Source organism: Diadema antillarum, unplaced genomic scaffold, assembly GCF_040938485.1.
Source record: "Diadema antillarum isolate AM-2024a unplaced genomic scaffold, OU_Dant_1.0 seq00000243_RagTag, whole genome shotgun sequence".
Lineage (NCBI taxonomy): Eukaryota > Metazoa > Echinodermata > Echinoidea > Diadematoida > Diadematidae > Diadema > Diadema antillarum.
This window is the reverse complement of record NW_027271287.1, coordinates 971,121-997,627: the sequence shown is the minus strand read 5'-3', so window position 1 is coordinate 997,627 and position 26,507 is coordinate 971,121. Positions and strand designations below refer to the sequence as shown.

General features: G+C 40.2%; 1 protein-coding gene across 1 annotated transcript; it reads right to left on the bottom strand.

The window, feature by feature from the left end:
- On the bottom strand, positions 1 to 26,507 carry LOC139729459 (glutamine-dependent NAD(+) synthetase-like). Its single transcript, XM_071640381.1, has 19 exons — positions 26,348 to 26,507; positions 20,050 to 20,110; positions 19,516 to 19,632; positions 16,276 to 16,329; positions 14,288 to 14,429; positions 13,772 to 13,860; positions 12,918 to 13,035; positions 12,119 to 12,250; positions 11,099 to 11,173; positions 10,516 to 10,689; positions 9,858 to 9,960; positions 8,866 to 9,034; positions 7,490 to 7,625; positions 6,908 to 7,014; positions 5,745 to 5,876; positions 4,526 to 4,595; positions 2,674 to 2,802; positions 1,513 to 1,689; positions 1 to 865 (listed from the first exon to the last, which is right to left on the bottom strand). The coding sequence occupies exons 1-19, from the start codon at positions 26,430 to 26,432 to the stop codon at positions 419 to 421; spliced, it is 2,517 nt and encodes an 838-aa protein (XP_071496482.1). The 5' UTR covers positions 26,433 to 26,507; the 3' UTR covers positions 1 to 418.

Genomic DNA, 26,507 nt, shown 5'->3' with positions numbered 1-26,507 from the left:
TTCAGTCTACAGCGCATAAGTCAAATATTTGGCTAAGCCGATTAAATAAGTTCAAATTAAAATTCATAGCCTTACGTGTGTTATAATTCTGCATAAGGCAAATATGATAATAATGTCCATGCATCTCTCTCAGTCTTGTCACGAATGACTTTAGGGTTGACTGTAGGATTCTTTAAGTACTTTAAGAAGGGAAATATCTTCTCACTCAGCTCATGGCAATGATTCGGCAAAATTATGATCTAGATCATCACAAATAAAGTAGGGAAAAAAGTCCCATTCATCATCTATCAAAAACTTCACGGCATGCATACATCATAGAAGACTTCACAAACACTGAAGGCAACATGCAATTGGCAGACATGCATACAACATTGGTAGGACAGAAATGATACACAAGTTAGGCTTCTTCCACAACCTGTTACTTCACACTCTCCTGAACCATGCACCCTATGCTCTGTAAGACACTCGTCTCCAAGTCGTTGCTGTTGTTGGAACTCGAGTTGAGAGACCGTGCCCTTTTGCTGCTGCTCGTGTCCAGTCCCGCATCGTCTGGATCTGATGTGACTCCGCTTGACCTCTTCCGAGTGCCGCGTTCCACCGCCGACCCTTCGCCGGCTTCTGACCCACTCACGTCGTCATCGATCAGGTTGACTGCTCCGCCATCGCCTGCTGACTTCAGCTTAGTGGCATCAAGGTGCTGGTCATCGACATCGATGGTTTTGGTAGTGTCCTGCACCGTGCGCTGGCTGCCGATGCTCGTGATGGTGGTCACATGGTGAGCAGGTCGTCGATCATGGCTGGACGAGCTGACCGCATCATCCTTGGTCTTGTTTTGGGCATCAACCTTTTGCTGAAGTCGCTCAGCCTGTGTGAGTGGATAAGGGAAAAACAGTTCGATACAGCAAGGACATTACAGTGTAGTTAATGTTGTCACATGCAGCTGTGCCCTATGTCACACACAAAAAAAAATTACAACGGGACCCTCCGCAATGATATCTTTACAATAGTGAATCAATCTAAATACAAATTCAAGGTATGAAACTATAACTCATTGCCCACATTTTACAGAAAACCCCATTCGATTTGCTTCAGTGGTCAAAGAGAAATGAGGAGTTTTGTAGAGGATGTCAGAAATCTCTTCACTCCAAGTTCTGTCTATTGTATTCACACACAAGGGCATCGGAGTGCTACACTCAGAAGAATTAGACTCATGACATACTTTACAACAATCCACATTTCTCTGCGACCGCTTAACCAAATTGAATGGGGTTTTCTGCAAAATAGAGCTAAGATATTATATTTTAAGATTTTGAAGTAGCATTTAGACAGTTTAATCATATTGGGTGTTATCAAGGCAAAAATCTGATTGCATTTTTTTTTTTTGGGTGGGTGGGGGGGAACATACTGTATATTAAATGAAATACTTGTTTGATTTTTGCTTATTAAGTCTTGATATATTTAAATTATGCAAAAAATGGGGCAGGCAGTTTGTCTCATTGTCCACTTTCTTACCTCTTGGTCGATACAGCGAAATTGCCATGGCCAAGAGGGGTTGTAGAGGAATTGTCTAAGGTCGAATCGGTTGTCGTCGGGGCTGTACGACTCCGCGTGGTAGGACGGGGTCAGAGTCGTCATCTTGTGTCGGTTGATGGAGTACGATCGGAAGAAGTGCTTCACTTTGGCAGCAACCTGCAAAATTTCATAGAGAAAAGTCGCTGATGACATGCATGAAACACTACGACTCCATCACAGGATTCAATTGAACTTGACTTCGTTTGATTCATATTTTCACAGTAGTCATAAAGAATGATACACAAATGCAATTACATTACAAGAAATGAATAAAAACATACAAACAATATATATTAGAACAGTTCCTCTTGAACTGACAAAAAGAATACGACTTATCATTATGGGAAACCTAAAAAGGCATTGCGTGTAAAATATAGGTTCCTATAGGGAACAAAATGGCCTGGGTATGGAAAATGAATGTAATGATGATTATCATAATTGAGTTTTCCAATGTTTCAACTGCTAACTTTCACAAAAATGGGATGAAATTTAAAATGCTTACATATTACATATAATTGTACAATCAAATCAGAAATTATACAGGAATTACATGAAATATACCTGAGAGTAAATGTAGCTTACAAGAGGAAGACAGCATTCCATTTAAAAAATCAGTTTGTCTACAAAACTTCACTTATGTACATGTATGGTGTCTCATGAGTAAACATATCAGGGAGTGTAATGATTGAAATAATTTCATTACTCCTCTTGTAACATACAATGCCACATTTTTCCTTGCACTTCTTACAATAAAGTTGTGTAACACTGCTCTGGTTGTAATCAATTCATCTGCCTATGCCTTAAAATGCTTTTTGAAGACTAGTTGCACAAATGCTAAAGAACAACTTTTGGGAAAGTACAGGGGAACCTCGCTACAACAAGCTGCTTGGACCAACTGAAATTTTATCACAGTATCAGTTATAAAAAACTAAAAAATATGTATATTAAAGCAATGAGACGTGCAAAATGCCCCAATGTTACATCACATATCTTGCTATATCTCTGATTGCTAACATGGTTTCACTGTATCAAACAGAAAACATTAAACATTTCATTTTAGTTTACTTCTTCTTCTTTTTTCAAAGTGGGGTAGGAATTTACCTCTAATGGGGAACACTTCTCCTTCCACTCATTCACAAGCTTCATGTACATGCTGTATGGCCCGCACAGGCTGACCTTACGCAGGCGTCCGAATGTGGATAACTCTGAGTAACTCATACCCATGTCAACCTGCGTTCAACAGAGAAACAAAAAATCATAATATGTAAATGTGAGTCTATTAAAAAGCATAGACATATACCTCGTAACAGTTTGCATGCACGGCAAGCTCAATGCAGAGTGAAAAGATGACAGAATGAAACAAGGAAACAATTTATATTACTTTGAATTACAGGGATAAAACATGCAATTGTGGATGAATCTGTGTACTTTAGTCAAATGTCCACTTTTGCACAGAAAGGAAAAAGACAAGATTACAGCATGATACTAGTGATACACTACAAACATCAACAAATCTGAACAGCCTAATGCCACAATCAAAAACGAAAAAGAAAAATGCACATGCAAACTACAATCTTAAAGTAGAAAGAAAAAGTTTGTATGCAGTGTTCTTTATTCAAATCAATTAGGAAAATGTTCAAAATCTCCTTTAACAAAGTTCACGAGTAACATGACGCATATCTGAAGAAAAATCCAAATTATCACACAACTAGATATATCGCTACGGCTACTGATATGCCTCCGCCATAATGCATGGTTCTCCTAATAGGTCTATAGTACAATGTCTTGACAATGTGTGATGACAGTTTCACACAATTGGCAAAATATTAAAATGACAGGTTTGACACAAATAAGCTGAATGTTCACTTTCCTAGAACTAGGTTCAATTGGATGAATGATTAAAATGTCAGAGTGCAGGTATTTGGGGAACTGATGATTTTTACTTGACTTTTGACCCTTTTATAAGTTTATGCATTGAGTAATATTCAAGGTATTGAGAAAAAGTATAATTTCAGTATTGAATGCGAAAATAGCATTATCTAAACCTGGCCTTTGACCTTTGACCTCACAGTTCCAAAGAGAATCACTGTTCGGTTGAACATGCATAAATATGTAAGTTTCATGATGATACCTTGAGTTACTTTCGAGATATGGAGGAAAAAGTGCAATTTAGCACTTTCACTTGACCTTTACCTTTTGACCTTTGACCTTTTGGCAAGAAACTTCCCCAAAAATATATATTGGGTAATACATGCCATACATCAAGTTAAAAAAAAAAAAAAAAAATTCAGGCATATTGCATTTTAAGGAAAGTAGTGATATTTTGAGGAGTTGATCTTGACCTTTGACCCCCCTGACCTTTGACCCATGACCCCCAACTTCCCTAGATAATCACTGCCCATCGGTACAAGCATATATACTAAGTTCCATGAAGATACCTTGAACCATTTGCGAGATATGGAGAAAAACATGAAATTTCATTTTTTTTCCACAAAATAACCTGTGACCTTTGACCTTTGACCCTGTGACCCTAAAATCCACACAAAGTATTATCCCCCAAGGATATACCCTCATACCAAGTTTGATGTAAAACCACCACACGGTTCTTGAGATATCGACAAAAACAAAACGGGACGGACGGACGGACGGACGACCCGAAAACATAATGCCTCCGGCCACTTCGTTGCGGAGGCATAAAAATAGTCATCTGAATACTCTTACATTTACAGTAGTCAAATATTGGGTTTGGAAACTAAAAATAGCTCACACCACAATAACAGAAAGTCCAAACTCCATTCAGATGCAAATACATTTGCAGGCCTTTTCACAGAAGAAAACAAATTTCATGTATACCAAGACAGGCAAAAATCAATGTTATCACCTACAGCCAGTAGGGGCATTGAAGGCTCAACAAGATACATTTATTGTACATCAAGGATTTGACCAATCTCACCTCGTCAGTCTGAGCGATCTTGCCAGACTCCAGCGGTTCCAACTCGGCGGTGGGAGGAGCATCCATGATTCTAAACAGAACAATGATATCATATTTACTATTTCATTCCTGGACTACCAACAGCTGCTCACACGCGAGTTTTGTGTTCAAGTTGTTCGTATGTGTTTCTGTTGTACTGTGTGTGTGGTGCAGTGTGTGAAAATGTGGATTTCTTTGCACGTTTCATATTATCTCAGTGCTACTCTGCTCTGCAATTCAATCACAACAAATTCACTACCCGTTTTCTTGTGTAGGTGAGTAGGGGGACCAATTCACTGAGTTGGCACCCTTTTCTTATTTGCAATGAATGAAGTGGGATCTTTTATGTGCGTGAGTCGTGGCGAACTCACACATGAGACCTCCATTTAATGTCTAATTCGAGGGACAGAGTGTTTTTACCTCTTACTCGAGGGGATGGAATGCTAATACACACGACATTGCTCTGTGGCGACTCTGGAATCGAACCCAGTACCCAGGGATCAGAAGGCAGACGAGCTACCGATTAGGCCATATCAACACCCCTCTCCAATAGCTTATTAATGGCTTGGTTGTATAAGTAATGACATTTCGAATGATATGATGTATAATGCTGCTTCATAAAGTGCAAATTCTGGCAAATTTTTTTCCTCTGTCTCTTGTGTTGAGTTTTCCATCTCCAATTATTGCTCTGGTTCTCTCTGACTTCAAAAGAAGTAAAAAGAAATAAACTAGAAAAGCACTTGGAGAGCTCAGACCTCCGCAAAGGCAACAGCTTATTTTCACCCTTACATGCACACAATTTTCTAATATAGTAACCTTTTGCTTACATCATCAGCTTCCAGCTGTGCGGCGTCTTGCCCAGGCAGAGGACGCGCTTTCGCACGTATGTGTCGACCTCTAGTATGCACAGCTTGAACTCCCAAGTTAATTGACCCTATATGCCAAAGATTTTTTAAATCCTTCAAAAATCTATAAAAATTCCAGAATCACTACCAAAATTTAATCATCTCTTCCTTGTGTCATTATTGACTTTTCCTGCAAGTTTCATTCAAATCTGCTCACATCTTTTTGAATTATTTTGCAAACAGACAAACAAACAAACAAATGCAGATGAAAACATAACCTCATTCCTTTACAGAGGTAATGAATAAAAGAAGCATGAAAAGGTTGAAAACAAAAATAAAAACATAACCATTCTCACCCTCGCAAGGCGGGCAGATTGAATTCCGCCATGGCGTAGTTTATGAAATGCCTCAGATCCGTCTTCGAGATGCCTCCAATGGGATTGATGTCAGCGCTGGAGCAGTCGTATTTGGTGAAGTACCCTCGCAGGCTGATGTGCATGTAGAAAAGTCCAAGATAAATTCATAACTAGCAGAGAGGGGAACATCAGCGTCTCTCACAATGTGACCTTGCATATAACTGCACTCCATCATGTTACAGGTGAAATTACCCCACATTTGATATACAGGGGCAGATTCAGGAATTCAGTAAAGGGGAGGCGCCTTTACAAAATCAAAGGGGGGCGCATGCACCCCCTCCCCCATTTTTTCTTTTTATTTCTTTTGTTTTAACCAAAAATAAAGAGGGGGCGCGCGCCCAGTGCACACCCCTCTGGATCTGCCACTGTTTATATGGGGCCTCAGTGACTGCAGTACTTTTGGAAGCACACAGCAGTGACGTTTACAGAAAATTAGACGATCTCTTCAAAAGACTTCAAAAATTATGAAATTTCAAAGTTCTGAATAACACTGTGTGCTGCCATACAAGAAATTTGGCATTAACCCGTTGAAGACGGTTTGATTTTGCTACAACACGGATTTCCCATAGACACCTGCCCGAGTATACTCGGGACTCGTCCTCAACGGGTTAATGAGACAATGACATGATCAAGTGAAGAAATTTAACATGCCTAAAAGCATACCATGTTTGATGACTTGCCAACATTCAATAACTTTGCAAACATTCACCCACTTCTCCTAAAATTTAAACTGTTTTCTTTTCTTTTATTTCATTGCCTTTATCTAATAAATAAAGAGCAAAATTTCTTTGTCTGAAGTAATACAACCCATGAAACTACATTGCTATGGGACATTCTAACTGCAATAGGATAGAACCAGAGTGGCTATACTATTTTAGGATTTACCAAGGGATGCAAACATTTCCACATCAATATCACAGAGACTCCAAAGAGCAATCAGCGAGACATTTGTGTGTTTCATGAATCACAATACTTAGTAGACTAAAACAATCCCCAAATTATGGAGGCTATTACAGTCTTTTGTCAGAACATACAGAGAGATATCTCAAGTTTTCAGGGAGCCTCCAGCAGAATCAGAAAGACTTCATAGCAGCTTTATTCACCTCTCATCCACGTTGGCTGTCCCGAGAACAAGCAGCCCTCCAGGCCTGTCCTGACTCCACAAACCAAGCTGTGCAAAGAGGTAAGATAGCACCATCCTGGTTCTTGCCTGAATGTCGAGAGAAATGAATGTGCCATGTATATCAATATGATTGTTGAAATGAAATGAAATGAAATGAATTGAATTGAATTGAATTGAATTGAATTGAATTGAATTGAATTGAATTGAATTGAATTGAATTGAATTGAATTGAATTGAATTGAATTGAATTGAATTGAATTGAATTGAATTGAATTGAATTGAATTGAGTTGAATACATGTGAATATTTGTGTCGACTAACTTTCATGTGGCCACTAAGGAAGCACCTAAACACCTTGAGGATACTACCATATGACAATATATCAAAAGTGAGCATGCTCTTATATGAACAACAGACATGTGGCATTTATTTGAAAACAAAAGTCAATCATGGGAGTACTCAGTTCAAACATGGTTGACTTGTTGACTTGTTCCACCATGATCGCACTTGTCTGGTTTCTGCCTCACTAACTATTCCACTGGACAGGACGCCGCTGGACTAACCTGGATATTCTGGAGGGCGAGATTCTCTCTCTGTGAGCCGCCATTCACCTTGAACTGTGGGTGCTTGCCTGTCGCCTCTTCGAAGATGTTGACTGCTGCTTTCACTGCTTCGTCCACTTTGACAGATAGGTGGTGACTGGACAAGAGTGAAAACACGGACAAAAAGTAATATAATCGAATATAAATGTCTAGTGTATTTTGCCATCTTATCAATGGTACTTTTTGAAAGCAAACCTTTCCCACGTGACCATGTGCAAAGAATAATCAGGCATCTGAGAGGGAAACAAGGGTCAAGTGTATCAGAGTTCCCTCAACTGGACTCAGTTCACCATCTTATCTCAGCCACACAGCCAAAAAGCCAAAAAGATATCCGATCATGTGGATTGAATTCAATGTGCTGGACATTCACTTAGATTGGTCAAGCTTGAAAGGCAACTACATAGTTGCAGTTGATTAGCAATTGTTTGCAGAACATCAACCTCAAATCTTGTGTTAGATCTATGAACATGTGTACACATGTAACTCACACACATGCCTGCACAATCTTACACAAAACTACTCAAGTTTTCACAATCCTATACAATCCTACAAGCTAGCCTTTTGCCAAGGTCCTCTCGCTGTGTGGTGGTGAGTGAATGGGGTCCAATGAAGCAAGCTCAGCAGAGTTGGAAAGCGTGAGGATCTGATTTGCATCTTTATGTTAGCCCTTAGTAAAAACTTTTGCTCCCTGATTGGGGAGCAAAAATTAACCAATCTTCGTGTCCGTCTGCCCGAGCCCGATTTGCATACAGCGAATGCATGCCTCAGACCTCTACTGGTGGTCAGTGATGCATGCAAACAGGCCAGACAATGCCAAGATGTATGATGTGGGAAGCGTGCCATTCCATTGGTCGATTGGAAACTGTTAATATGACTATTCAGTAGGGTTCATGTGTCATGGATAATAATGTGTGAAGCAGATCTCAAAATGCCCTAGTTGTGACGCTGTCGTGCTCGCTCATTATAGCCATCATACAGCAAGAGGGCCTTGACAAGAGGCTAACAACAAGCCTGCAGGAGCATGCAAAAGCCTACATGACATTAAACAAACCTACATACCTAAACCAAATCTACACAAGTCTTCACAAGCCTACACACCCTAAGACTGCACATGCCTACATAATACTATACAAGCCTTCATATTGAAGCCTACAAAAACCACACATGCCTACATAAGCCTACATAGGCCAACAAAACCCTACCCAACCACAGATAAAACCTACACTATGCCTACACAAGCCCACACTAGCCTACACAAGTCTACACAAGCCTATGCATGCTCACAAAACCTCTTACAAAACCTTAATAGAAAAGCCTAAGCAAGCTGCTCATCTCACCTCCCAATCTGATCGGCGAGGTCCTCAGCTCTTTTCAGCGTGTCCTCCGATGAATTGACTGTACCCATGTAGCATGTCACCAGCAGGCGGCTACACAGCTCGCGAGGTTCGGTTGGAATGTACTCGGTATCACGCACAAGTTTCCTCACATCAGCTAACACTGTCTCCTCTATATGACATTCCAGACAGAGAGAAAGAAAGATGAGCATGATAGTCATCAGGCCCTACAGGTATCGGACAGGCCATTGGCTGACCCACTGCAGTGTATCCCAGACAACTTTGCACCAATAGTTCTTTAATATGGGACTACACATTTCTTCACTTCTGATACTAATTGGAATATCACAAATGATTATTTTGATTCTGAAAAATATAACGTAATGGATAATGCATAAATTGCACCCCTGTAAAAATCTCATCCCGTTATTCAGCTATCGGGGAAAAGATACAATGTAGAAACGATCATCCCATTGGAAATGCCTATGGGTGCCACTATCAAATTGGATGAATTACTTACAATGTTTTGGGAAAGAAAACTTCCCGATTTCTATGCTGGAAAAAAGAGGGAAAATACATCGCAGACTTGATACATTGACACTCAGTGTACGCATACACGTAGAAGAAAACAGAATAGAAAACTAGGATTTCTTCTACAATGTTACATTTGTTATGTTCTTGTTTGTTCAGCCAAAAAAACAAACAAACAGCATCCTATCTGTGGTTGACTTTTTTGACGGGCAGTGAGGAAAAACACAGAAGAAAGAGAAAAAAAAACCCACGATATTCAAAGTTTTGATACAAGCACCTCATGCTGATTATCACCTATTTTATTCTCAGATATCAAAGATGATTTTGCATTTCACAGTATCTTTATATTTCAGGATAAAGCTTGGATGTGCGATGCTTTCCTGGTAAGTGGAAAGTTTCACTATTGCTGGTGTAGGGGGACATTATCTAATAAAACAATAAAACGATAATGTAGAGAAATTTACCTCCTTCGCCAACTGCCTGGCAGACAAGTCTACACATGGAGTGGACAATACAGGCTGTGGATGAACTGTCTATACCTCCACTCAGTGGTAGAAAGAATCCTCCCTGTAAAGAGACATTAATCCTTTGAGTGCTTTGAGTGTTGACTGGTACAGATAAAAGTCACTGGCACAGATAGGGTTAACAGGCTCGGACTTATCACTGCAACATCACCAACATTTCTCAAAGCATCTCCACCACCCAATCTTCCATGAGCTCTTGGGAGGAAATGTGACAGCATCAAAACATGAAAAGAATGTTGCCAGCATTTAAATGTTGGTAAATCAACTCACACAACACTTTTTTGGCTCATAAGTACAACACTCTTGATACTTCAAAGCAATGACAGCTACTGCACAGTGTTCTTCACGCGCTTGCTACCATTGTCAATGATCATCCATCTTTCCCAACAGGCTGGCTGGATAATTTATTTTCTTCATGGCCTATGTCAAGGCCGCATTGTCTGTGAAATCATCTCAAAAAGACATTTGAACAAAGGACATATTCACATGTTGTTGTCTTTTAGAAAAGAACTGACCCTCTATAATATGCTGTTGTGCATAAACCCTCAACAGATATTCATATCATTGTATGCACCAAGTGGTTGTCACTTGAACTCACCTGAGCACTCTTGCGAAGGTAGTCCCAGAGCCAGCAGGCTGGAGCGAAGGCTATCTCTTCCTCGGGAGTGTACTTTCTGTACTGCTGCTGTGCCGACTCGTTGACAACGGCGTCATGGTCATTGGAGATGGAAAAGTCGACTGGAACTCGCGGGAATGCCTCTGAGCGGGTGGCCTGTAGTGACACAATAGCACAGCTATTCTCCGTCAAAGACAGTCATATTTCATTTTATATTTTCATTTTTAATTTTTAGCAATGACTGAAAACATAACTAAATATTACCAGAGCCAAGAAGACCACACTTTTGAATAGAAAGAATAATGGAAAAATTTTTATGTTCTGGACCATCCCAAGGAGCAAAAAACATGCAAAGCATGAATGCAAATCTCACCTTTAGTTTCAAGATACAAATATGAGGCTATTTTCTTCAAAACTATAAATCATAGCCCTCTGATGAGGCTGTCACTAAAAAGAAGAAGAAAAAGAGTATCAAAAAATGGTCACATCCTCAGTCACACAGTGGGTTGGGACCATCTCAAGTAAAGGAAAGCAATGTCATGTAGAAGGTGATACTAATACTTACAGCCATTGACGAACTGGAAGCCTGTGCCCTGTATGACCTCACATCTTCCAGGTCAAGGGTTGCTGTAGTCACTTCCTGTCAAGTACAGACAAACTGTGTCATCAACATGTGTTACAACGTGTACTCTTATGAAGATCAAAGCCTATGTTCTGGTGTGGGTGGGTCCAAAATGGAGAAATTACGTGGAAATTGACAGGCATGCACAGGGAAAGAATTCATCATGCCTCATTTTCCTGTCTTATCTACAATTGTATGATAGAAGAGTGTCTTTAAAGGCAGCCGATCGCCATCCCTAATGGTACGTAAACTCCGAACGACCGAAGTTTGTGCATGCAATTGCGCAATGCTACCACTGAGACAAGTGTGTGTGTGTGCGTGTGTGTGTACGCATCATACACAAACATTGTCACCGCGAGCTGCGGTGATTGGAGGAGAGAGGCCAGAAGACGCTGCGGCGTGTGTGTGTGTGTGTGTGTGTGTGTGTGTGTGTGTGCATGTGTGTGTACGCATCATACACAAAATTTTGTCACCGCGAGCTGCGGTGATTGGAGGAGAGAGGCCAGAAGACGCGTGGCTCTTTGGCCTCTCTTCATGCGCATGCGCACTGGGAGTGGGCGTCCATTCGGAAGCTCTCGTGGCTCGCTGGGACAGCCATTTTGGGTTAGGAGATAAGGACAGGGAGCTTTCTTGTAGCCTACCGTATTTTCGCTGACCCATTGAGCCAGCGCTATTCTCATTCGGGGGTCACTACATTTGATACAGAATGGGGGAGGCAGCGTGTTGCGTTCGTCTCCGTGCCGCACAAACCACTCGCCACGACGGAGTGTCTTTAATAGTCTACATGTAAGCAGTCTCATAGAATATAATAACCAGAGATGATTCACAGTTTTTGGATGTTGTTCCTTATCACTGAGCGAAAAAAAAAGGCATTCCTCTTTCCATGCCTTTTTCTTTTTCATTCACTCAAACTTGTACGCAGTGTGAGAAAGAATCATGAAGAGGATTATTGTTAACACTCACCACTTCTGACAGAGCAAACTCTTCTCCCCGCACTATGACGTCCCCGTTGACAGCAATCATGGAGCTGCCATAGTAGTAGACCCTCTCCCCATCACAGCCTCGCAGGTTGGAATACACGTAGATCCCTCCACACTGTCAACACAAAAAAACAAAACCAAAAAAAAAAGCATTGTACAGTTCGTGTAGTCCGTGTTGAGAGTTAACAGACCCATAGACTACCTGTTTGGATGACTCAATAACGTGAAATAATCCGGCGAACAGGGGGCGCTACACCACACTGGTGGTCTACTACTTTACAGGCATCTCTTTGAAGCACTGACAAAGCCCAGCAAAAAGTGATTTTTACCCAAAAAAAATATCTGTTTGTTTGTTCATGGTCATATAAACACTCAAACAGGAGACAAAGGTTTTGGAGTTGTAATCGCCATGTCTTGGGTTCAAGTCCTGTCTGGTGTGGTCATCCTTGGACATACAATCTGTATGTTTTGCTCACAATGTCCCTCTTGGCAGTGTAAAATGATTCAATCAGGATTGCCATGTACAAAAATCACCGCCAAACTCCCAGACATCGTAGCTCAGTGGTGAACGACTGAACAAAATGTATGTCGTTTCACTTTTGTAGTTTACCTTTAAGTTTGCATTTCTGACGAGATCTGCTAGGTGCTGGCCTTTTGTCACCTGGTGATGACTACTGCCCATCAAGCATAGTCATATGTAGAAATCATCACATAATCATCACTATAGTCCCTAACATTGTATGATAAAACAACATGTCCAGTGATTCTCTTTTGCAGCTCACCTTTAAGGTTGCATTTCTGATGAGATCCGCGAGGTGGTGACCTTTTCTCAGCTGGTGATGACTACCGCTCCCATTGGTGACAATCTCTACGCCGTCTAAACTCATGGCAATATGAGGGCTGAGAGAAGGGGATGTTTCAAAGAAATGCAGTCCACAGACATTGTTTGCCTAGAGATCACACCATGAATCCTCATTTCAAGGAACTATACAACGCAAATTTATGTTGACGTGTGTTGATTCATGATACCCTCAGCATCACTTTATGAGGCCCTACATGCCACATATTGCAATATTTTTTCGACTATTTTTCTTCAGGTTATTTGGATATACCCACAAATTCTTCCAAACCCTGATTCTGCCAGTGACATCAGGGGCCCGTTTCATAAAACTTGTCATCAGTGATAAGTTGTTATAGATGTGACAAGCTACTGAAATCCTTGCATCTGATTGGCTGGGAGCAAATTTGTCATAGAAATGTGGCAGTTGTCACTGATGACAAGTTTTATGAAACGGGCCCCAGGATCATCTGTCAATCATTGCTGAAGAACTAATATAATTAACAAAAGACACTGAAATGCACCTTCCCTAGACCAAGCATAACTTGCATGTTTTCCTACAATGTCCTTCATATCAGTATTAAAACATGGAATTATGGAAGTAACATGATCATTCTCAGACACTCCACTGATACCTGTTAAAGTTGTGGCATCAGACCTTAATTGAAATTGTAAAACACAAGATTGAGTGGCAAATGAAATCTGATCCTAATCAATATATGAGGGAGTCAAAACTACCATGAGTAACTTTAAATTCAAACAAGTTCTACCTTTTAAAAGGAAGACATTAATCATTACCTGTTAGCAGTCCATAGTCCTTCACACACTTCAGCTCCTATACATGTGTCCCTGGTTGCTATGACAGCATCACCGATTGGCACAGTTGTCTGCAACAACAATTACAACAAAGATAAGAAAAAGCAAAAGAATGACCTTCACTCTCTGAAGATTTTAACAAATATCACCAAGGAGTTACTGCACAATAGGTTTTGTTCTCAACAGACATTAATTCTGTCTGGAATGTTGGTTCACATTGCAGTGAAATGGTATTCACTGCAAATGGCAAGAAAAAAAGGGGTAGAAGAAAAATCCAGAAAAAAAAAAAAGCCTTCAAAGGATTCTCTCCGAACTAAATTCCGTATGTAACATATTGTATACCACAATACTTACCACTTCCTCAATTTTAATTTACACTTTTTTTCCTACTCTTTTCCACTCTCAAATTTTTCCCACCCTCAAATTTTTCCCACCCAACATAGCCCTGATGAATAAATCAAAATCAATCAAAATCAATCAAAACTGCCGGATATCCACCTGTCCTGTAATATCAGCAATCATTCGAGGAAGGAAGTGTTGCTCCAGTGTCCTGAGCTTGGCCCAGCCTTGGAACCAACGCAGCTCCCTGTAGTTACCGCTGTTAGCCATGTCCGTCTTGGGTTTGATGAGGATGATCTTTCTGCACACGGTGTGCAATTCGCAAACAGAAAACTCGTTAATAGGTAGGTCAAATGAATTGGGAAACTACTTTGTCTTTGTATTTCTCAGTAGTTTGAATTTGGAAACTACTGGAAGTTCTGAAATCAGAAGTACATGTTTTATAGGGTAGATATGAAAGCAGATGATCACATATATTATGATTGGCGTGGACAGCAAAATCTCCTTTGAATAATGCTTGGTGTGTATTCTAAAACAGGTTATCACATACAAAGTAGCTTGTATACAAATAAACCACTGAAACTTCACATAACTCTACAATGTTCTATTAACTTCAAAAGATTTAGAGCATAAATGCTTTGTTATGCAGGTTGCATACATATGATTACGATGATTAACCTATGGCTAACCTGATCTTTCTCCAGTGAAAATAATACAGTGAAATCCAGAGATGCTATTTTACTGAAGACAAGATGGCAATTTCTGCAGCAAATTTTCCCAAGGACTTGTTTTCAAAATGGCTTTGACAAGAGTGCTCTTTGAAAACAGTTTAAGACTAGAAATGTCGCGATGGCGACTGATGCCTCCGCTATAATGCATGATTCTCCCAATAGGTGTACAGTACAATGTCTTCACAATGTGTGATGACAGTTTCACATAACTGGCAAAATATCTAATTACCAGGTTTGTCAGAAATATCTTGAATGTTCACTTTCCACGAACTGGGTTTGCTATAATTGTCTATTAAAGAGTGCAGGTACATATTTGGGGAATTGAAAATTTTTACTTGACTTCTGACCGACCTTATTATAAGTTTATGCATTGAGTATAATTTTCAAGGTATGAAGAAAGAGTGTAATTACAGTACAAAATATGTCTCTTTTTTTCATTTAAACCTGACCTTTGACCCTTAACCTTTGACCTTCTGGCTGGAAATTTCCAAGAGAATCTCCATTAAGTATAAATACATGTACATATATCAACTTTTAAAACTAATAATGCAATCATTGCATATACTAGTATATGAGGGAAATAGTAACATTTTGAGGAGTTGACCTTGACCTTTGAACCCCTGATTATTGACCCATGACCCCTAAATTCCCTAAATAATCCCTGCCAGTCAGTACATGCATACATTGTGTATGTACCAAGTTCCATGAAGATACATTGAACTATTTGCGAGAAAAGTGATATTGCAATATTTTCACCTAACCTTTGACCTTATGACATGAAACTCTCTCTGAATAATCTTTACGCAGTAGTACATGTCTACACTAAGTTTCAAGAAAATAACTGCGGGCATTGCATAGATATGGGGGAAATAGCAACATTTTTAGCATTTGACCTTGACCTTTTGACCTTTGACCTCTTGCCAATGTCACTAAAATCTACTCAACTAATTGCCCCATCATACATCATCCTTGGACCAAGTTTGGTGAAAGCTGATTCATCCAGTTTTGAGTTATCACGTAAACAGATAAATTTCAGGATTTGACCTTGATCTTTGACCTTTGACCTCTGTCCGATTTCACTGAAAAACTGATTAAGTAATTGCCACATCATACATCATCCTCCAAGAAAGTTTGGTGAAATTTGCTCCATCCAGTCTTGAGTTATCGCGTAAACGGATACAATTTCATGATTTGACCTTGACCTTTGACCTTTAGCCGATTTCACCCAAAATCTAATCAACTCATTGCCCCATCATACTTCATACTTAGACCAAGTTTGGTAAATTTCCAGTAAATATTACTCAAGTTATCGCGTAAACGAAAGCGGACGGACAACCCGAAAACATAATGCCTCCGGCACCACTTCGTGGCGGAGGCATAAAAAGTCAGAAATGAATACAATCCTGGAGTGCTTACTTGTTCAGGAATATGACTCTGCAGTTATACCGTACATTCTTGTGCATTACAGGCCTGAGAATAAAAAACAAAGGGAAAGGAAGGAAACAAGAAGCGTAATAGAAGCGCAATAGTATGGCAGAACTATTCAGCAGCTGCCTTTTTACAATAATAACACAAGACTCAGTGATGGCAGCAATAATGGTGGAAAAGTCTAAAAACATTTGGATGCTCCATTTTTTACAATCATACAAGCATTTTAATGAAACAACACATAGGAGAGGTACAGGAATACAAGGTAGGTGGGTTTACAAGCACATCTTTGATTTTAAATATCCTTTACAGTATCTCCATTTTTTTTTAAAGGCACTGAAGGCAAGTTTTCACAAACATGAATAGCACTTTCACGAATGTGAAATTAGCAAGTGTCAAGTTGACTATCGACTATCTACATATGGACACACTGCATCAACTGCAATCCCTACAGCTCTCCCTCCCCTCCTCCCCCCCCCCCCCTTCTGACAACTCAGCTCCAAAATTGTATGAATACAACCTCTTCTCTCTACAGAACATACGCCGTATGAAGTACATGAACTGACTGAAAGATCACAGCAAGTCAATTTTCTCTTCATGTCGACATTGTGAATTCAAAAGAACTTTGTACGTTTGGTAGCATTTTGGAGCTAACCCTTGGAGTCAACCATTTTGGAGCTCCCTCATGGAGACATCATATGGTATATATATATCTAATATTCTTGTTCAATACCTTTAAGATTTATTACCTCCGCCAAGGGAGGAGGTTATGTTTTCGTTACCGTTGGTTCGTGTGTTTGTTCGTTAGTTAGTTAGTTAGTTTGTCTGTGTGCAAAATAACTCCAAAAGTAATTAACGGATTGGGATGAAACTTGCAGGAAAGGTTGAGAATGCCACAAGTAAAAAACCATAAACTTTTGGTAGTGATCCAATAATTTTTGGGGAATTCATGAAGGATTTTTGATATTTTGGCAGGTAGGGTCAATGAACTTGGGAGTTCAGGCTGCGCGTATTTGAGGTTTGCATGCGCGAACTAAAGTGCGTGCGCGCTCTAGTTTCTGCTAGGGCGAGGCGCGCCGTGCAGCTGAGGGTTTATGACGTAACAAAGGCTTCTATATTGGGAAATCGGGCGACTTTCAGCACACAATGCTACAAGTACGTATGGGTGGAAATCACTGATAACTCTATGGCAGAACAAGATCAGTGGTGGAAATGAGCTGCATGCTTGGCGGAGGTCTGCGCTCTCAGAGTGCTTTTCTAGTTATGTTTGTTTTATGTTAGTACTGTCTGGGGCAAATTATTTGTTGTATAGGGCCCCATTTTTTTCCTCTCTCTCTCTCCTTTCTTTAAACCACACACACACCTTTATTAATGCCTTCCTGATTAAGCACAGCTTTTGGAACAATAACATCAAACAAAGATCATGTTTTCCTCCATTGTATTGTGCACACACACACACACTCACACACACACACACACACACACACACACACACACACACACACACACACACACACAAACTGTGACAAACATATATGACAACTAATCCCAGCTTCCTGGTCTTTTTTCTTTCTTTCTTTTCTTTTCTTTTCTTTTGAGAATGAGTAAGAAGATCACACAGACTCAACAGGCCAGGCACAGACTGCCACACAGTATTTTCTGCACAAAGACAAAAATGTTAACGCTACTGAAAACTAACTCCCGGGCATTACAGCAGATATCTCACCTCTTTGCCCAAAGTTGGCATTCTGGCAAGGCCCCCACATTTTACACTGTAGGCAGGTAACCATTCATATTACTAGCCCAATTGTGAGTTTTTGTTGCCAAAAGCAAGTTGGCAAGTGGGCTGGTGGTACATCCTGATGACTCTGCTTCTTTGCACTGTCACATTTAGCGTCAACAACATATATCGGTCGGTCTGGGATTTCAGCACATTGTGAGCAATTGATAAACAGAACTACTAGTGGGGCAGATATGTGAAAAAGATGCTCACATCCGGCAGAAAGCATGAAATTTTGCATATAGGGGTATTTTGGGGCGCTGATTTCAAAAATTGCCGGATCCAAGAAATCTGGCCACGGGGTCGGCCGCTATTTTGAATTCCAATATGGCCGCCATCAAAGATCCCTATCTTCAGTTCTGAATGAAATAAGCCATTGAAATTTGATTCATAAAAGCGTGGTGATATGATGACTTCAATAACAGACTGATTTGATATATCTGACAAACTGCACGGCAGCCAATTTGAATTTTCCTACATAGTTGCCATGTTGGAGTGTTACAAATATTTATCTCGGGTTTGTAAATTAGGCTACCTGATTGAGCGCGCGTTTGTAACTGATTGAGTGCGCACTGCTGTATTTACACTGTGACGTCAGTGAAAGGTGCATTATGCTTCATTTTTGCTGCACTTTTTGGCACGCCCGTGAATGTTTGTCGTGATGTTTGTCTTCGCAGCCATATTGGAATTCAAAATAGTGGGCATTGCGTTTGTCAGACACATCACATCAGTCCATTTTTTAACTCAGTATGTTGAAATACTTGTTTGCACCTAATTTCAGCGTCACTCACCACTTAGAACTCAAGATAGGGATTTTGAACATTTCGTCAAGGCGGCCATATTGGAATTCAAAATGGCGGCCATTCGATGTTTGTCAGACACTTCAAATTAATCTGTCATCAAATTCAATATGTCAAAACGCTCTTGTGTATCGAATTTTGGTGCCACAGGTCATTCAGAACTGAAGATAGGGATCTTTAAATTTGTTTTGTGATGGCGGCCATATTTGAATTCCAAATGGCGGCCGACCCCGTGATCAGATCTCTTGGATCCGGTAATTTTTTAAATCAGCACCCCAAAATACCCCTTTATGCAAAATTTCATACTTTCCGCCGGATGTGAGCATCTCTACCAATTTTTGCTACATATCTGCCCTACTATACTGTACAATAAAAGATTGCTGAATTGTAATATCAGACACAGTGAATTCTTCAGCATGTCTTGCCAACCCTGTATATCTGACATCACAAATATAAAATCAAGACAAGCTATCAATCAATCATATGAAAGACATCTGGTATGGATTTCTCAATAGAAAAGAATACAAAGTATCTCGGGTAATCACTAAGCCAGGATTGTTCTAAAGATACAAGGAAACAATGCAACAAACACAATAAAAACATGTCCAATGCATGTTTAATCCTCAGAGTGGTTGTCTGCAAACTTACATTCCAACATCACACATGATATCTTTGGTCTCAGGGGCCTCCAGGAGCTGGGCCAACACTTGCCAGGAGTGGAGACAAGTATCCGACTCAAAGAAATGGTCATTGCAGCCATAGCCCCTACAGGTGTGAAACAGAATCATGACAGTTTGATGTATCATACCATAAACAAATTGATTATAGATAATTATCATCATCATACACGTGTACAACAGTATTTGCATTTCTTACTGGAACATTCAACAAACTCATTTTTTACATAGTTGTAGTAGTACTTTAACATTTATAAGAGGATGATGTGATATAATTACAAAGGAACAGGTTACTCGAAGATTGGTATGCCCTTTCAAAATCACTAAATCCCAAAAGAAATGCTGTCAGAACTGTCTCCACAAAACTCCGATGGCAGCCTAAAAGTGCTGAAAATCATAGAAACATGTTGCATCAAGAGAAGATGTACCCACATGATTCTTCATCAACAACATTAAACAGTTTTACCCTCCATTCCGAAAAGGAAGATTTACGAGATTGACTTACGGAATTTCCAGTTCTGGCCCCAGCCTGTATCTTGCACCTTTCTGCTTGGCGACCTCAATGCCTGAAAGAGTTTCAAAACAGGTTGAGTGTTAGAGCTTTTATGTATGACCCCGGCAACGAGAAATACTTGTTGTGTAGACATTGATATAGTGCAGTAAGCTCTGTACCTATGACCTGTTGCTGATATGCCATTTGTTGGGTTTGCTGCAGACATCAAGGTGTAACAAATAAATAGCTGTCACTGTTTCAATACTACATGTAAGTGTCTAAAGGAATGCTGGTCAGCCCTATACAAAATTTATAAAAAGGGATGTTAGAGGCTACAATATGAATGGGTTCATATTATACTCCAACAATCACTTTTTCCTTGTTCATTGACATGTTGCACTGGAAATTCTATTTGAGCTGGGGTCTCTACAAGAGAAAGTTGTCCATAAGTAATGAGTTACTTCTACAAAAGAAAAAAAAAGGGTCAATGAGACGAATCTTATTATTAAGGGCTAAAAGGATTGCTTAAGATTAGACCAGAGTCACATGATCAACAAACCTACTGTTGTTGTTTTTTAATGCTCAATTGACACATTTCATAATTCGCCGACATTCTCAGAGAGTGATTCTAACTTTTTTATGTTTACAGGTTGTATAATCCTGCTACAGAATGGAGCATCACTTACTATGCTTGCTGTAAAAAATTTCATGGAAATGAATCACTACAGTATCAGAAAACACATTGTGGCATGCCATTGCACTATGATATTTAATCTTTGCCGTTTTCAGCAGGATTGAGCTTTCTGCTCGATGACAATATAAATTTTGACATTATGCCCTCATCAGGGATGAAAAAGAAACAACGCACACTACATGTCCAGTAGAACTTTGCTCCATGCGTACAGACCTGTACATATCTGTATGGCACACATATACTTTTTTCATGAGCACTCACTCATGTGGGGTAAGACATGGTGTACAACTGTGCAAATTGTTTATACATGGCAAAGTTGCTGAGAATGAGTGATTTTGGTGTTCTTTGTTTTCCTCGTGGGTCACTACTTCCTTGAAGGCTCAAAAGACTAATTACCGAATGTCGGTGCAATGGGAGAATGCATTGTGTCATAAGGAAGTGAAAATTAGCCCTTTACCCTTTCTTTTGTCTTTTCTTACCCCACCTGCCTTCACTTGTTTGTATCGATGCATTGCATACACTCAAGCATGTAACTGCACACATACTGCATTGTTTAAAGAAAAAAAAAATAGAGAGGAAAAAATTGCTAGTTGGCAGTAATCTACGTTGTACATGTACATATTATGTGAAAAAAACTACAATGTATTAAATGACATGCATGCAATGTTCAACAAAGAAGAGATATAATGTGAAACCCTGGCCATTTGACCATTGGCCAATCGGCACACATGGAGTTGTGTATTAAATGATAAGTGATTTGTACGGCTTGCTTGTATGGCTGTCCTACCCAGGCCCCTGGGTGATGTGCACAAGGTCGTCAAGCCAAGCACCATTTCCGAAATCTTGTGTAGTCTGTAGTGGTTTAATTATCTAATACTGTATACGCTATAATTTTCGCGTACATAAATTTTCGCGAATTGCCGATGTCACACATTTTCGCGAGTGGTTAAATTCGCGATTGGGGGACCAGAGAAAATATGAAGTGGCAAAGAAAGTGTGAATTTTCAACTTACTAGCATATAAGAATGATACTAGTTGTACACTGCTTGAAAAAAACTTGCCAAACTAAGCGAACTAGTAAGTTAGAATTCAACATTTTTGAAGTGGTTAAGTCCATCGCGCCAGATTTCTGACGAGTGGTCCCCTTGCGATAATGGATTGGCTCTCTACAGTATTCGTAAGTAGACGTGGACGTGCGTAAACAAGCTTAGCCAGTATGATCTGTTCGTTAAGCCGTGACATGGTATTCTAGCACTGAAATGTTCGTATCATCAAGGCAAGGGATTCATTTTGGGAGGTAATATTTTCGCGTGTTGTTAATTTCGCGAAGAGCTCCCAACTCGCGAAATTCGCGAAAATAAAACCCCCGCGAAATATATAGCGTATACAGTACCATCTGAATACATTTCACTTAAAAGTTTTGTGTATGGATTTGATACAGACTCACTTAAATAACATTATTATTAGGAAAGCAGCTGTTCACTGCCTCTACAAAGACAATGCACACCTCTTGAATGACTGCCTAGAATCACAATAGAACATATTACTGAGCATACAGGGTGTACCAAAATCTACCAAAATGTAAGTACAGTATCTGACATGGACACATTCCTCCACAGTCATATTTTAAATTTCTATGTACATAGTGAATGCTCTTACCAATGATTTTTACAATGGATGGCAATGGCAATGATCAGGCAGCTAATTCATGAAGGCTTTTAAATCTCTTCATTGAATCTCTTCATTTAAATGAAGAGAGGCCCTCCTTTAACAGCTGATTCCACAACAATTTACTAGCTCAGTCCAGGCCAGGTTCAGTTGTAATTGCCATTTTCTCCAATTACTTGCCCCGAAAAGGCTGTCCTGCAGAAGTGGACGTCCACGCAAAGAAGCTTGTGCGAAAATAAAAGCATGCGGATATTTTTGCATGCCATTTGTGGGATTAAAAACATGTGCAATTCATCTTACCCAACCAAGCGCGAAAAATTACTCGCGCCAAAATATCCACTTGTACAGTACTTGCCATGCAGGTAATGAGATAACTCTTACTGTACATGTGGTGAGTCAGTTGCGCACCATTAGAGGGGAGCCCAAGTAATACTGTAAAACCAGAAGTTTTTGTGTGCATTTTGATTTTGCGAATTTTGCAAGAGCCAAGATTTGTGATACTGAAATGCTCGTGAAAGTTCTTGTCTAAACTACAATGCACCGGATGCCAGTTGCAATTTGCAAAACCTCATACGAATGCTGCATATTATATTTCTTGCTTTACAGTACCTTTTCACTCAAAATCTACAAGACACCATGCATGTCACCATGCATCTAAATATACAATGCACATTGTAATTGTGCCACGACTGTTATGTTGACATATATATGTAGGCTACTATAAAAGTGGATATTTTTGTGCGACTAATTTTTCGCGCTTCGCTGGGTAAGGAGAGTTTCGCGTGTTTTTAATCCCGCGGAATCAAGACATCACGCACAGGAGCATATGGTAAGCAAAAATATTTGCGTGCTTTTATTTTCGTGCTAGTTTCTGGTTGTGCGAAATGCGCGAAAATTTCAACACCGCGAAAATTTCCAATTTTACAGTATTTCATCAACTTTATATTCTATGCATACATTCACAAAACATTTGCTTGCCAGGTCCTTGCTCAACATTCACTGCATGCAAACAGGTCTACTGTATCACAACATAATGCATGATATTCAGGAACTATCAAGACCTCCTGCACTAGTTAATGATACATAGGGGAAAATATCTGTTTTACTATACTAGTAACCTCTCCCTTTGCATCAAATTATACATTAAAGAGTTGTAATAGGACATTAGATTTGCAGAAAGTGTTAGCTGCAAAATCAGGAACCCCCCCCCCCCCCCCCCCCGAAATCTGCCCTTTTCAATGTACGAAGCAATGAGAAACAAGGGAAGTAATAAATACAGGGCAACACAAGTACCTAATCTGAGGGCAGTATATGTAAATCTCCTTTACTCCTTTCATGTACATACATGTATATTATGGTATGTGCCAAATAGCTTACGAGTATATTGCATATTTCACAAAGTGGGGCCTGTTAGAGACTATTTGTGAATTCTTCTCGCTGAGTTCTTGACCAAGGACCATATATATAGAATGAGAAAAAAATATTCACATTTCTTGAACAAAGAATTTTAGCAATTTCCCATTAGGGACAGTATTAATGTATGTCCAGTTGCATATTAAAAGTTGTGGGAGGCAAAATTTTTGTGCCTTGTTTAGTTCACAAGTATCACAGTCCACTTGCAATGCACCGCATATACAGTATCTAAGCTACTAGTATTAATCCAATTAATATCATCATTTGTAATCCATGTTTAGGCACCTGTTAACCCACGTTGAGGTCAAGTCCCGAGTATACTCGGGCAGGTGTCTATGGGAAATGTGTGTTGTAGCAAAATAAATCCCTCCTCAACAGGTTAAGTTAGGTCTCCAACTGTAGCAGTACACATACTGTATGTCCACGATACACTTAGCAAGATTGATTTGGATGAAATAGTGTTATGCACAAATGATCAAATGAGGAAAATGTGCTTTACTACAAGCAAACACACACACACGTATACACAAGAGAGACAACACGATATTCTTTCACAAAGAAAGCGGGGGCACTCTGGTACCAATTAAGATGACAGAGTGCCTCGCAGCGGTGAGCGCCGGGCAGTATGCGTGGCGCTCCATCGTCTTTGCTGGTACTGCACTGTACACAGCAGACAAGACTCTCATAAGGCGTGGTCAGACTGGCAAAAGATCGAGAAGTTTAAGATTGCGATCTTTAAGATCTCGAAGTTTTGCTAGTGTGACCACAAACTTCCAGCGAAACTTCCCGCAAAACTTCTCATGAAACTTCCCACATCAACTAGGAATTTTTCCCCTACCCCCTCCAAACTTCTCGATCTTTTGCCAGTGTGACCGCGACAAACTGAAACTTTGCAATCTTTGTCACATGACCAGTCCACCACATGCTTGCGGACAGTGTCTCCAAAGCACGAGGCCATTGTCATATACAGGCGCGGATTGTTACGTCACAATCACTGGCCATCAGAAGGCGCGGTCTCTTTTCTTTCTTGTGCGCGCGCGCCGATGACCCAAACTTCTCAATCCAAAAATCAAGAAGTTTGGCGGCCAGTTTGACCGCACGACAAAAGGTTGTGAAAACTTCGCGATCTTAAACTTCTTGATATTTTGCCAGTCTGACCGCGCCTATAGTCTCAACTTTGTTTGAAACAGTCAGCAGTAGTAGTCCCTAATGATATGGGTACTTTCAGCACACTTTTACAATATGGTCCCATGGAGCCAGCAAAAAAAATAACCATACTTATGGATTCCGGATAGTCAAAACCTCTCAACACTCAGTCAGCATTGCAAATAACGAACCCGTTTTAGAATAACAGCAAAGTTTGTTTCTTTTGCCGATTTTCTCCATACTTCGAATTATGAAATGCTGTCTGAGGGTGAGGGTAATATGGAGCATGAGCAAACTCTGCTCTTTCAGGTAATACCTTACTTGTCGAGATTGTTGATTGGGATCATCTTTATCGACTTTAACATTTGCTGGAAAGGTGATATTTTAGCAGAAAAACCGTGACCACTTTTTTTTAATTCCAGAGTCTAAAATTAACACTAACAGTTCATTCCCTTCTTAACTTGTTGGCATGCATGTAGACTATTAATAAAATTACCCCCAATAAATTTTACCCCGTTTAATCCCGAGTGTTATACAAATGATGCACAGGATAGAGTGCGTTAGTGTAGGCGTATAGTGCACTCGAGGGTATTTACAATTGTGAAACATGCACAAGGCGAAGCCGAGTGCATGTTGCACTACATTGTAAATACCCTCGAGTGAGCTACGCCTCCACTAACGCCACGAAATAATCCTGTGCTCATTTGTTTTATAAAATGGGTCGAAAATTCGAAAACTAACAGCATTTGTCAGCGTTTTTCACGTACCTTTGTGGGTCAAGACGTCCGAGGATGTTCGTCCCAAACATTTACGCACGTCGCACTCGGAAATCCCGCACATGTAAGTACTATACGTATAAGCGTATACGTACATATACGAAAGGCCGGCTGGCAGCCCGAACGAGAAGTTGTTTACAGGATTGACAGCGCGTATGGTAGCGCGCGACGCACTTGTAACAACTGATTAAGTGCGCACTGCTAGTGTAAACATTGTGAAGTCAGTGACTTTACGCTTTTTTGCAAGGCCGTGCTTGATAGTAAAAATTAATGCACGCACACGTGACTCATTTCAGCGCTTCCAATTGGCTACATTCTTGAACCCATTTTATAACAATAATCAACCTCTCGTAAGTTTTTCATTTCTGAAAACTAATTATGCAAAAGCACTCAAGATGTTCAGTGTGCACGTGCGTGGACCTTCTTCGCAGGACGAATTTGCATCCATGGACAGCTAGCTTGTGGAGAAAGCTTGTGGAGAAAGCACCGCGACGCCAGCGGGGACACATACGGCGGAATGCCGGCTACGGACGGGCTGGCAACCCGATACTACTGCAGCTTTATGCAGCAGCAGTTCAATTCAAGTGAGGGGATTGTTCGCAACAATACTTACTCTTCAATATTCTTTTTGCATTCCCTTCGAAATCCATAGCCCACTGATTCAGGGTACAGGTCGCTAAGGTAACTTTTCTCCCCATTGCAGATCTGATTGGCAGCGATGTATCAGTAGAAAGTTAAGGCGAAAAGTGTGGTTTCAGCTCAGGACTTCACGA

Bases quoted from the DNA above. Each gene is read 5' to 3' on its own strand.
- LOC139729459 (XM_071640381.1), bottom strand. From the start codon at position 26,432: ATGGGGAGAAAAGTTACCTTAGCGACCTGTACCCTGAATCAGTGGGCT. The intron at 12,251-12,917 runs GTGAGCTGCAAA...TTGTGTTGACAG, and splicing joins TCAGAAATGCAACCTTAAAG to TGTGGAGGGATCTACGTGTA. The intron at 2,803-4,525 runs GTGAGATTGGTC...TGTTGAACGCAG, and splicing joins AGATCGCTCAGACTGACGAG to GTTGACATGGGTATGAGTTA.